General features: G+C 41.9%; 1 protein-coding gene across 1 annotated transcript in view; it reads right to left on the reverse strand.

Moving 5' to 3' along the window:
• Positions 1-14,502, reverse strand: part of LOC123746991 (uncharacterized) — a 182,307-nt gene that overhangs the window by 163,594 nt on the left and 4,211 nt on the right. The window contains exon 2 of the mRNA XM_069317267.1: positions 1,557-1,621. Coding sequence (XP_069173368.1) covers positions 1,557-1,590 — 34 coding nt within the window. The 5' untranslated portion in view covers positions 1,591-1,621. The remainder of the gene's footprint in view (positions 1-1,556; positions 1,622-14,502) is intronic.

Below are 14,502 nucleotides of genomic sequence, written 5' to 3' on the forward strand. Positions count from 1 at the left end.
GGGTGGTGTGTGTGTGCCTCAGTGGCTGGGTGGTGTGGGTGTGCCTCAGTGGCTGGGTGGTGTGGGTGTGCCTCAGTGGCTGGGTGGTGTGTGTGTGCCTCAGTGGCTGGGTGGTGTGGGTGTGCCTCAGTGGCTGGGTGGTGTGTGTGTGCCTCAGTGGCTGGGTGGTGTGTGTGCCTCAGTGGCTGGGTGGTGTGTGTGCCTCAGTGGCTGGGTGGTGTGTGTGTGCCTCAGTGGCTGGGTGGTGTGTGTGTGTGAGCCTCAGTGGCTGGGTGGTGTGTGTGTGCCTCAGTGGCTGGGTGGTGTGGGTGTGTGAGCCTCAGTGGCTGGGTGGTGTGGGTGAGCCTCAGTGGCTGGGTGGTGTGTGTGTGAGCCTCAGTGGCTGGGTGGTGTGTGAGCCTCAGTGGCTGGGTGGTGTGTGTGTGAGCCTCAGTGGCTGGGTGGTGTGTGTGTGAGCCTCAGTGGCTGGGTGGTGTGTGTGTGAGCCTCAGTGGCTGGGTGGTGTGTGTGTGAGCCTCAGTGCCTGTGTGGTGTGGGTGTGTGTGCCTCAGTGGCGGGGTGGTGTGTGTGCCTCAGTGGCTGGGTGGTGTGTGAGCCTCAGTGGCTGGGTGGTGTGTGTGCCTCAGTGGCTGGGTGGTGTGTGTGTTGTTCCCTCGGGTTATGACTCACGAGAGAGATGACCCGGACTAAACAATGATGGTTTGGACTAAATAATGATGACCGAGTGTAAACAATGATGGACTGGACAGCATAATGATGGCATGGACTAAACACTGATGGCATAGACTAAATAGTGATGGACTGGTCTAAACAATGATGGCATGGACTAAATAATGATGGACTGGTCTAAACAATGATGACTTGGTCTAACCAATGATGGCATGGACTAAACATTGGTGGCATGGACTAAACAATGATGGCATGGACTAAACATTGGTGGCATGGACTAAACAATGATGGCATGGACTAAATAATGATGCATGGACTAAATAATGATGGACTGGACAAAATAATGATGGACTGGTCTAAACAATGATGGCATGGACTAAATAATGATGGCTTGGTCTAACCAATGATGGCATGGACGAAACAATGGTGGCATGGACTAAATAATGATGCATGGACTAAACAATGATGCCCTGGACTAAACAATGATGGCCTGGACTAAACAATGATGCCCTGGACTAAACAATGATGCCCTGGACTAAACAATGATGGCCTGGACTAAACAATGATGCCCTGGACTAAGCAATGATGCCCTGGACTAAACAATGATGGCCTGGACTAAACAATGATGCCCTGGACTAAACAATGATGCCCTGGACTAAACAATGATGGCCTGGACTAAACAATGATGCCCTGGACTAAACAATGATGCCCTGGACTAAACAATGATGGCCTGGACTAAACAATGATGCCCTGGACTAAACAATGATGCCCTGGACTAAACAATGATGGCCTGGACTAAACAACGATGCCCTGGACTAAACAATGATGCCCTGGACTAAACAATGATGGCCTGGACTAAACAATGATGCCCTGGGACGGGTACTCACCCAACACAATGAGGACCTTTAGCACCAGAGTCATGGCGGCGCAGACGGCTGCAACACTCAGTGATCTGAGAAAGATCAAATATTTGTCTATATATTCAGAATTTATTACTTATTCCTGTCGCTTTCTGCCCCTCTTTCAAGAGGGGCAGAAAGCCCCTCTTACGGCTTACTCTTATTAATATCCTGCCTGGCCTCTCGCTCTCTGGTCTTGGACCTGGAGCTTCCACATATTCTTCCTGGCCTCTCGCTTTCTTTCTCGCTGGTTTATATACACTAGTAATTACTATGTACTTGTAATTCCATCTATCATCATAGTTCCATGCAAGAAGATCCATACAACTATGGATCATCCAATAAAATCAGCAGACTTCATCATCTTACTACTGCTCGGCTTAGACTCGGTTACAAGTATCTCTGGGAATTCTCATTACCTGCTGACGTAGCAACCCGTCCTCTAAAAAATAACGTCGCTTTTCGCTCGTATGCGCGCTATGGCCAAATTTGGACGTAATTTGAAATGAAATCGACTCACAAAAGTGACGTACTGTCCCGTTTTTTGTTCGAGTCGTCCGGCTTATTCAGTAAGGTTAGGAGAGGAAACTTTCAATTAAAAGTTTTTCATAACGTTTTGAATCTTTATGAGAATTTCCTGCCCACCTAACCTATCAGAGGACCTTAAACTTACTGTTGTTGAAAAAAAATCCCAAATTTATTTTCATTTTCAAATTACGTCTACTTTCGGCCATACTGGTAAACGGACAAAGGCGACGTTATTTTTAAGAGGACAGATTGGATGTAGACCTGACCAAATGTAAACTGTGTCAACAAAATTATTTGCACACCCTCCATCACTATGTGATGGAGTGCGAAAATATAAGGGAGTTCAGAGACAATTCTATCACATATGTTCCAGAGATGTGTAAATATATCATTCAAAATGATTCGCCACCAGAAATTTTAGCCAAATATCCCCAATTTGCTAACTGTAGGCAGTAATTTAGTGCTTGTAACCTATCCACCGCTGCCCACTGGATGGGGGCGGGGTGCAAGGGTGCAGGACAAACGTATCAGTTATGACACTAGCTCTCCACATATGTCAGTTGCTTAATTTAGAAACTATTTATGGTCGATCTTGAGCCCATTGTTGATATGACGATTTGCACTGATGTTACATCAACACTGTAACTTGCTTAGCTAAATGAATTGTGGGATTCAGTCCCCGAGCCCATTATGTGCCTTTGCAACCCTTTCCAATACCACCCACAGGATGGGGTGTGGGGTGCATAATAAATTAACTAAACTAACAAACTCGCTCTGAGCCTAGTTCAAGAGCTGTTGCTCTTGAACTAGGCAAATCGGCCCTTGCATAGTAGGCCGAGTGCGAAGTTCTGGCTACTAGGTACAACATGTGTGTGTGTACTCACCTAGTTGCACTCACCTAGTTGTGCTTGTTGGGGTTGAGCTCTGGCTCTTTGGTCCCGCCTCTCAACCGTCCATCAACAGGTGTACAGGTTCCTGAGCCTATTGGGCTCTATCATATCTACACTTGAAACTGTGTATGGAGTCAGCCTCCACCACATTGCTTCCTAATGCATTCCATTTGTCAACCACTCTGACACTAAAAAAGTTCTTTCTAATATCTGTGGCTCATTTGGGCACTCAGTTTCCACCTGTGTCCCCTAGTGCGTATGCCCCTTGTGTTAAATAGCCTATCTTTATCAACCCTGTCGATTCCCTTGAGAATCTTGAATGTGGTGATCATGTCCCCCCTAACTCTTCTGTCTTCCAACGAAGTGAGGTTCAATTCCCGTAGTCTCTCCTCGTAGCTCATATCTCTCAGCTCGGGTACTAGTCTGGTGGCAAACCTTTGAACCTTTTCCAGTTTAGTCTTATGCTTGACTAGATATGGACTCCATGCTGGAGCCGCATACTCCAGGATTGGTCTGACATATGTGGTATATAATGTTCTGAAAGATTCCTTACACAAGTTTCTAAAGGCCGTTCTTATGTTAGCCAACCTGGCATATGCTGCTGATGTTATCCTCTTGATATGAGCATCAGGGGACAGGTCTGGCGTGATATCAACCCCCAGGTCTTTCTCTCTCTCTGACTCTTGAAGTATTTCATCTCCCAAGTGATACCTTGTATCTGGTCTCCTGCTTCCTACTCCTATCTTCATTACATTACATTTGCTTGGGTTAAACTCTAACATCCATTTGTTCGACCATTCCTGCAGCTTGTCCAGGTCTTCTTGAAGCCTCAAGCTGTCCTCCTCTGTCTTAATCCTTCTTATAATTTTGGCGTCGTCAGCAAACATTGAGAGGAATGAGTCTATACCCTCTGGGAGATCATTTACGTATATCAGAAACAGGATAGGTCCAAGCACAGAGTCCTGTGGGACTCCACTGGTGACTTCCCGCCATTCTGAGGTCTCACCCCTCACTATAACTCACTGCTTCCTATTGCTTAGGTAAAAGTGTGTGTGTGTGTGTGTGTGTGTGTGTGTGTGTGTGTGTGTGTGTGTGTGTGTGTATATATATATATATATATATATATATATATATATATATATATATATATATATATATATATATATATAAATATGGAAATGTATGTTTGTTCAAAATTGCTAATCTCCGAAAGTTCTTCATCGATTGCGTTTAAACTTTCACATAATGTTATATTCGAATCCGGGTTGGTTTTTATATGCATACTATATATAATTGCCACGTCTGTGACAGGAAAAAAAACTGTGTTTTTCATGTCTTTTTCATATGAGGGAACTCATCGAAACCACTTTACTGATTGCTTTGAAATTTTGACACAATGTTGCATTCGAATAGGCACGTGTTTTTATATACCTACTATATACAGGCCTCATTTGTGACAGGAAAAAAAACAAGATTTTTTGAAAAACAGCGCCATCTGTTGGATATAAGGGCAACACGTGCCTAAATCTCCGAAAGTTCTTCACCAATTACTTTGAAATTTGGCCCAACGTTCCATTCAAATACCCGCGTGTTTTTATATGCCTACTATATATATATACCACACCAGTAACAGGTAAAAATATGTTTTTTTTAGAAAAACAGCGCCATCTGTTGCACGTATGAGCAACATGCACGCTATGGTAAATATGTCACGAATTCCATTTCAATGTTTCCGATTGCATTGACATTGATTTTTCATAGATTTTTATTTATTTTCATTTCTATTTAATTATTTGGTGGGACATTGCATTGGAATTGAGCTGTGTAGTTTACCATACCGTTCATTTCGTGGGTAAAGCTTATTTGTTTCTTTTTTCATTGTTTTTCATTTCGTTTCTTAACTGTTCTTATTTTTCAGTGCAATTGGTGATGAAATTGAGCTGTGTCGATTAATCTGCGTTTGAATTTAAATATTTCGTTAGTATTTTTTGTTTTTGTTTTGAAAACAAGAAAATGGACAACACGTTTATTTCACAGCTGCAAACGTACAATAAGCGGCTACAACGTTAACTGTTTTCTTCACATTATGTTAAAATGACGAGTTTATGAAAACACTGCTGCATTCGGAAGTGCCTATGTATTACACATGGGATGCCAATAGAAAATTATTTGAATGACGCAAACGAGAAGAACGAGTCGACGAACAACCTGGCATATTCAAATAAACTACGATAGGCAGACTGTACACCGTGCGTCTCAATCAAGATGAATGCTTCTTTCTTCGCATGCTTTTGGTAAATGTGTCCGGTCCAACGTCTTTCCAGCCATTGAGATTTGTCAACGGCGTTACACATGCCTCTTTCCATAGTGCATATCAAGCTCGGAATTTATTGGAGAAAGACCGACACAGGGATGTAAGCATTAATGGCGCGTCCAACACGTCACATCCAAATTATTTTATGCATTGTTTGCAATCATATTGACCACCTGCTCTCCTTCATCTCCAACAGAGTTATGGGAGAAATATAAATCGCACATGGCTGAAGATATTGTCAGTCAAATATGAAGGAAAATTCAAATATGAACATAGATTTCAGAGCAGAAATCTACAACGAAGCGTTGATAATGATTGAAGATTTGTGCTTAGAATTCGCGAACAAAGTTCTAAATCAATTGGAAATGCCGTCACCAAATCGATCTGCTGCTGCTTCGTGTGATGTAGAATTGAGTCGTGAACAAAATTACAACATGAGTGATCTTCTGTCGTATGTGGAATCAAATATTCCTAAGCTAACGCTTGAGTGAAAATGCATTTGCAATCAAATAATTCAAACTGTCAATAATGGGTTTGAAGAAATCTTATTAGATGCGCCAGGAGGAACTGTAAATCCTTCCTAATTAGATTGATTCTGGCAGCATTTCGATCTCAAAATGGCATACCCTTAGCTCTTGCATCGTCCGGAATTGCTGCGACATTGCTACCAGGTGGAAGAACTGCTACTTCGGCTTTGAAATTGCCATTGAACATGCAATTCATTGACACTCCCACGTGCAACATTTCCAAAGCTTCCGGCATGGGGAAAGTATTGCAGAAATGTAAACTTATCGTTTGGGATGAATGCACAATGGCCCACAAAAAATCGCTTGAGGTTCTTGATCGACTATTGCAAGATTTGCTTGAAGGAGATTTCAAGAAAACATTACCTGTAATTCCTCGATACAAGTCCATCGACACTGTTGAGAAAGCAGATGAAGCAGTTAGTTATCCAACAGAATTTTTTAATTCACTCGGTCTGCCAGGGATACCATCACACGGACAGCAATTGAAAATCTGCGTGCCAATTATCAGGTTGCAAAATATCAATCGGCTAAAGCTTTGCAACGCCACGCGCCTTGCAGTATAAAAATAATCAGCAACGTCATAGAAGCAACAATCTTGACAGGACCTTTCAAAAGTGAAGATGTCCTCATTCCTCGCATTCCTATGATTCCAACAGATATGCCATTTCAATTTAAGATATTGTAATTTCCAATTTGCTTGGCGTTTGCAATTACCATCTTGAGGTTATCTTGAGATGATTTCAGGGCTTTTTAGTGTCCCCGCGGCCTGGTCCTCGACCAGGCCTCGACCCCCAGGGAGCAGCCTGTGACAGCTGACTAACACCCAGGTACCTATTTTACTGCTAGGTAACAGGGGCATAGGGTGAAAGAAACTCTGCCCAATGTTTTTCGACGGCGCCTGGGATCGAACCCAGGACCACAGGATCACAAGTCCAGCGTGCTATCCGCTCGGCCGACCGGCTCCCTAAAGTACATCTACAAACCATCTACAAAGCTCAGGGCCAATTTTAGAATTGTGCAGTTTATATCTAGACACGGAATGCTTCTCATAGGGTCAATTATATGTTACATGTTTTAGAGTCAGCAAACCAGACAAGCTCTATATCTCCACAGACAATGGAACAACAAAGCATATTGTATACCCACAAGCATTGTGAAATTAAACCTATTTGAAACGTGCACTTTCTCTTTTCTTTCTTTTCCATTTAACCAGACTGAGCCACAGCAACGCGTGGCGGGTACTGCTAGTATATATATATATAATATGTAAATGTTCGTTTGTTCAAATTCGCTTATCTCCAAAAGTTCTTCACCGATTTCTTTGAAATTTTCACTCAACGTTCCATTCGCATCCGTGCGGGTTTTTAAGAACATGCTCTATAGATGTCACGTCTGTGACGGGAAAAAACATGATTTTTTTTTAACTGTTTTTCAGGTGTTTTTCATGTGAGGGAAATCTTCGAAAGCTATTTACCGGTTGCTTTGAAATTTTGACACAACGTTACATTCAAATAGGGACGTGTTTTTATATACCTACTATATACATGCCTCACCTGTAACAGGAAAAATATGCTTTTTTAGAAAAACAACGTCATCTGTTGGGCATCAGAGCAACACACGCTGTACTCTCCAAAAGTTCTACACCGATTGCTTTGAAATTTTGACGTAACATTCCATTCGAATACGTGCATGGTTTTTATATACTATATAGATGCCACACCTGTGACAGGTAAAAACATGTTTTTTTTTTAATCGTTCGCTATGGACACCGAGCACGTCCATTTTTTTTCTCTTGAGGCCTGGCCGTGGGCAGGACTCGCGTCCACTACAAAAATATTTGTATAAAACTCATTTTTTATCCGATCGACCTCATGATAGTTTCCAAATACGCGCCTTTAGAATGCGCACAATTTGATACCAAAATCAAAGATGTAAGACGAAACGTGATGTCAGAACACTTGAAAGATTATAAATACGTTTTTGGGTCTAAATTTTAAATTTTAAAATATTTGTAAAATTCTATTTATTGTGCTATTTTTATGGGACTAGTTTTAAAATGTGCGCCTTTATATTGCGAACAATTTGATACCAAAACGAGCGATGTAACATGAAAATTGATGTTATCAAACTAAACGTGTATACACATTAGGTTGTGGCGTGCAAATTGGTGCTCGTTCACGGGTAACTTTAGGCTTTGCTGCAGGGAGTCTCGTCAGGCTTTTGGACATTATATGCCTATACATCTGCAGGGAATTTAATTGCGAACACAATGATACCAAAACAAACGACGTAGCACAAGAATTAAGGTGAGAAAACTGAAACGAGTATACACATTTAGGCGTGGCCGCACGCCCGCATCATTAGCCCCATGACGTCAAGGTCTGCGTTGCGCGCATGACGCGGGCGATAGTGTTAATTAAAAAAAAACCGCCATCTGTTGCATGTAAAAGCAACACAAGCCATACTAAACTTGTTACGATTCCATTTCAATGTTCCCGATTGCGTAGATAAATTGAATTTTCATAGTTTTTAATTATATTTTCATTTTGATTTAATTATTTTGTATATAATTGCATTAGAATTGATCTGTGTTGTTTACCATACCGCTCATTTCATGAGTGTAGTTAATTTTATTTTTTCATTTTTTTTTCATTTCGTTTTTTTAATTGTTCTTATTTCAGTGATGGGAACATCAGATCATTTAATGTTCCCATTTTCTGATGGGAACATCAGATCATTTGGGAGTGCATCAGACGAGGGAGTGGGGAATGGTGGGGAGGACGAGGGGATGGGGGTATGGGGAAAGGTGGGGATGGGGAAGTTGGGACTGTTCGAGAGTATGAGGGGATAGGGGAAGTGGGGTGGGGGGGGGTGGGGAGGACTAGGGGACAGGGTAGGGGGAAATTGTGGAGAGGACGAGGTGACGGGGGGAATAGGCAATGGTTGCGAGGACGAGACGGGTCGGGGGGGGGGGGGTAAATGGTGGGGAGGACAAGGGAGACAGGGGAGGGTTGGTGTGGCTCAGCAACGCGCATGTTTTGCTGAGCCACAACAACGGGTGGCCGGGTACAGCTAATTCATATAAATAAATATGTAAATGTTCGTTTGTTCAAAATCGCTAATCTCTGAAAGTTCTTCACCGATTGCTTTGAAATTTTCACTCGACGTTCCATTTGCATCCGAGCGAGTTTTCTTAAACATACTATATACATATCACGTCTGTGACGGGAATTTTTTTTTTTTAAACGTAGTTTTTCACATGTTTTTCTCAGAGTCCTAAGCCTGTGATGAATATTTTTGTTTCTTCCACTGATCTCCTTCTCTTCGGAGTCTTCAGAGACTCCGGAACAGTCTCTGCCAGCCGTAGAGATTTGGAGGAAAAGTTCAAAGTGAAGATCTTGAGGGACACAGCTGCTCTACAATCTATTCTTCTGAAGTCAGCTGTACCCAACGTCACCTACACCGGAGAAACTGTCCTCATCACGGACCAAACTGTCAATACTCCATATCCACTTGCCGGAGTTCACCTGGATTGTCCATTTACAAGGTGAAATCCAAGTCGCCACCCGGGAAAAGCCTTTTCCCTTATCAGGAGTTCAACTTCTCCTGGGTAATGACTTGGCAGAAGATCAACAACCTGCGAATCTAATTATCATCGACAAACCCCAGGTATGTGACTCCGCAGTGGAAAATCCTGTTTTGCAGTTTGTTAAGGAAGAGGTCCAAGCAACAGATGATTCTGAGGACGTCTCCCCTCCTGTTATCGCGACGAAGCGGGTCACAGCTGCTCGCCCGAAACCAGCTGCGGCAGCTGTTCCTCAAGATTCACAGAGCCTTTCACCGAATCTCACAATGCTGGAGTTCCGTAAGTTGCAGAGAGAGTATTCCACCTTAACATTTTTATTCTTAAAGTCTGAGAGAAAACCTAACTCTATCCCTAGTTTCTTTGTAGAAAACAAAGTGTTGTACCGGCATTATAGAACCAGGAAATTGAAGGAGGCCAACATTAACCAACTGGTAGTTCCCAACAGCCTACGATCAGATATCTTGCGTCTGGTTCGGGGATCTCGCTCACACTACGAGTTTTATAAGACCTACAAGGCCCTGAAACAGGAATACTACTGGCCAGGTATGATTAAAGATATTAAATACCTTGTCAAGAATTGTCACATGTCTCAGATGACAGGTAAGCTGAACGCTCCTCTATTAAAGGCACCCCTGATACAGGTACCAGTGTCTTCTGAGCCGTTCAGCCATACCATCAACTATGACGAGCCTTTGTCCCAGACAAGCTCAGGTATCGCTCCTTTATATACTATCCCGTGTTCTACCGTCAGGTATTCTACAGCAGGTTCCGTCCAGAACAGTACGGCTGCTAATGTTGTGAAGCACCACGGGAAGCAGTGCCCGCAGTATGGACATCAATGGGAAAGTCAGAACAAGTGTGATACCATCTCCTCCAACGACCTGAGTAAGACAACCAACATCACCAAAGTATTATCTAATTCTTCTCGTTGTACTTGGCCTGACTACAATGGTTCTAAATTCTCGATCTATTCCAACACCAGGAAAGATCCTTCTCTCTACGAACCAAATCCAAATAAACGCGCTCCTCCAGACAACTCTTCCAGCCCTCAGCAAAAATATTGTAAGACAAACTTACCTTCCATTGCATTTGAAAGGCGTAAATCCTTGTCTAGTATTAACTCCATTCTCGCCCTGCCTGGTATTAGAAAACCTTCAGTCTTCCACCCTGGCGATAGGAACACCATCATACCACAGCAAAATGGGATCATACTCTCCAGCTACAGTAATCAGAGAGGAGCCACTCAACATCCTGCCCTGCGTGCAACACAACGAACCCTCCAATCTACTAGGCTACAACTTCAACCTCTCCTCGGACTTCAACATTCTTCGGTCCCAACATCAGGGTCAGTTCTTCAAACTTCGCTGAATCTTGCATCACCATGTGAGCATCATGTATCACAATCCCCTTCGGTTCATACTGCTAGCCCAGTTCACCCATCAGCACTTGCTACGCTAGGCCTTGCATCAGACGAACCATCTCACCATCTCCTTTGATCACCATTATCGACGATCCATTCAGCAGGTTCAATTTATACTTCACAGAGTCCTGCAGTTCTATCTCAACATCTTCAAGCACCATTCTCTTCAGTTTCTGCAGCAGGCCCAGTTCTCCAACCAACGTCTGTTACGCTGGACACGGTATCGGCAGAACTTCAACCTTACCATCTTCTTCATCAAAGGCTCGGACATCATTGTCGCCGACGTACTTTCACGAGTCCACGAGGTGGGTTTGTCCACTCCTACTATTCTACATTCTGCTGCAGTCGAATAGGCAATAGGAGCAGGCTTCGGGGGAGAGCTGTCACGGTAATCTCTAGAAGGAGATTCGGCCTGCTTCATCATCACCTATTTTATCATATCACGTCTATATATTAAAGAACTGCAGCCACAGGAGCAACAACTACTACTTTCCAGACGTTTAGACAGTGGACTACCTCCCCCCTACAACATGGCCCATCACCCCACCTTACCTGGTCGCTGGAAGCTCACGCCACCGGCCGAAACAGGCAGTTAATGAGCCGGTTCCTAGTTATCCACGACTACCAGCACCACCTGGACGGCCGCCGTTCTATATATATATATATATATAATATATATATATATATAACTGAAAACTCACACCCCAGAAGTGACTCGAACCCATACTCCCAGGTGCAACGCAACGCAACGCAACGCAACGCTCATATATATATATATATATATATATATATATATATATATATATATATATATATATATATATATATATATATATATATATATATAGGGCTGCCTAGCCCAGCACGATTCAGATTACTCCTGAGTGCTCTACTGAGTAGACCTGTTGACATATCTTGGTATGGTAGCAGATTTGTGCAGTCTAGCTCATAGCTTTCTAGCACCATATTTTATTTGCACGTTAATGTAACGTAAATTTGATTGTTCATCTTGTTTGTTTACACACTTTGTATTAGAGTGAAGCCTGGATATTATTTTATGTTTTGTAATTTGTTTAACATCATTTTTTCAAAGTAATGTGTTTTTAAATGTTTCTTCCCTGTCTTATCCTACAGTTACCTCACTGTGAAGAAAACTTGCAGTTTAATTTTGTTTTACTTTTTTTTTATTTTATTTTTGTTTTATGTGACTGGCATTCTATCTGCCCAGAGATACTGCACTAACTCCTATTTTCATCATCATAATATATATATATATATATATATATATATATATATATATATCGAGGATTGTCCCATTGCCGACCAAGAAGCTGTGACTTTGGAAGACAACACCACATGACACTGCCCGACTTCGAGCTGTAGCAGCTCCCCATGCAGGTGACTTCCTATTAGCAACGCCAATGTCAGCAACCGGCACCCGTCTCACACCGTAGGCCTTCCGAAATGCCGTGGCTCTCTGCCTCGCTGCCCCAATCCACACCGAATACAGGTGTATTTGCGGCAGGGCAGTGGCCGACCGGTACGGACGGCATTGGCCTTCTCTGCTAAAAGACAGGAGGATGGCATGCAAGACATGGCAAGGTTAACAACATTATTAACGGTTGTCCAGCAGAGAGAGAGCCCCGTTACCTAATGTCCCACAACTCTGATGAGCCTGTCGGTCGCCCAGATGGAATCACGGTGAACCCCTGGAAGAATGGTAGACAGCTGGTGTGGGACTACACTTGCGTTTCAATTTTAGCCAACCCCTATGTTGACTTCAGTGCTACACAAGCAGAAGGTGCTGCCAATCACCGGGATGCAGCCAAGTCACGTAAATACAAGGACCTTGAGCACCACTATAATTTTGTCCCCATTGCCTCAGAGACACTTGGCGCCTGGGGTAAAAGTGCTGCTAGTTTTTTTAAGGAGTTGGGGTCCAAGCTAATTGAAACCACTAGAGACCATAGAGCTGCAAGTTTTCTATTTCAGCGCCTTAGTATGACGATCCAGAGAGGAAATGCTCACTGCATCCATGGTTTCTGCACCATCTGAGGAGCTGGAGGAGCTCTACAACTTGGGACAAGTAGCTTTGTACCCTGCATGTAACCATTGTTGTAACCCTTTTTGTGTAATAAAATTTTCAAATAAAGTTATATATATATATATATATATATATATATATATATATATATATATATATATATATATATATATATATATATACATATATATATATATATATATATATATACATATATATATATTGGTGTATACTGGCAGCAGGTTTTCTTTCAAACATGTATCATTGAATATGACCGCATATTCTGTATTTATTATTTTCTGGTTTAGGGCTTCTATCCCTCTAACTATTTTCTTAGCATCAGGGCTTAATTGAAATAGGAGTTCTCCAAAACTCATTTTCGTACTTTTAAGGTGAAGAAAAGAAGTGATTTACTATAGAGTGTATTACACTCATTTATATAATTTGCACAACGTTTCGAACCTCCATGGTTCATTCTCAAGTGAACAGATCTTACAATACTAGTTGATTTTATACCCGCACTGGGTCAGGTGATAATACAATAAAGGTGAAAACATGGGGGGATACATAAGGGATAAATGTGAGGTGAAACATAGATGCTGCAGAAGGCTTATTGGCCCATACGAGGCATCTCCTATCTAAACAGGGGATTAATCTTTGTGTTTAGATAGGAGATGCCTCGTATGGGCCAATAAGCCTTCTGCAGTTACCCCTATGTTTCACCTCACATTTATCCCTTATGTATCCCCCCATGTTTTCACTTTTATTGTATTATCACCTGACCCAGTGCGGGTATAAAATCAACTAGTATTGTAAGATCTGTTCACTTGAGAATGAACCATGGAGGTTCGAAACGTTGTGCAAATTATATAAATGAGTGTAATACACTCTATAGTAAATCACTTCTTTTCTTCACCTTAAAAGTACGAAAATGAGTTTTGGAGAACTCCTATTTCAATTAAGCCCTGATGCTAAGAAAATAGTTAGAGGGATAGAAGCCCTAAACCAGAAAATAATAAATACAGAATATGCGGTCATATTCAATGATACATATATATATATATATATACATATATATATGTCGTACCTAGTAGCCAGAACTCACTTCTCAGCCTACTATGCAAGGCCCGATTTGCCTAATAAGCCAAGTTTTCATGAATTAATTGTTTTTCGAATACCTAACCTAACCTAACTTTCTCGGCTACCTAACCTAACCTAACCGATAATAATAAGTTAGGTTAGGTAGGGTTGGTTAGGTTCGGTCATATATCTACGTTAATTTTGACTCCAATAAAAAAAATTGACCTCAAACATAATGAAATGGGTAGCTTTATCATTTCATAAGAAAAAAAATAGAGAAAATATATTCAGGAAAACTTGGCTTATTAGGCAAGTCGGGCCTTGCATAGTAGGCCGAGAAGTGCGTTCTGGCTACTAGGTACGACACATATATATATGTATATATGTATATATGTTAGTATATTTTGGTAGCAGTCTTTCCTGTAGACATATATTATCAAATATGACCGAAAAAGTAAGATTAATAATTCTAACACGAATTTTCTCAATCTTTCGTACATTTCTTTTCACTGTTGGAGGTAAATCAAAAATCAATTCTCCAAAAT

The sequence above is a fragment of the Procambarus clarkii genome, chromosome 87 (genome assembly GCF_040958095.1).
Source record: "Procambarus clarkii isolate CNS0578487 chromosome 87, FALCON_Pclarkii_2.0, whole genome shotgun sequence".
Taxonomy (NCBI): Eukaryota; Metazoa; Arthropoda; class Malacostraca; order Decapoda; family Cambaridae; genus Procambarus; species Procambarus clarkii.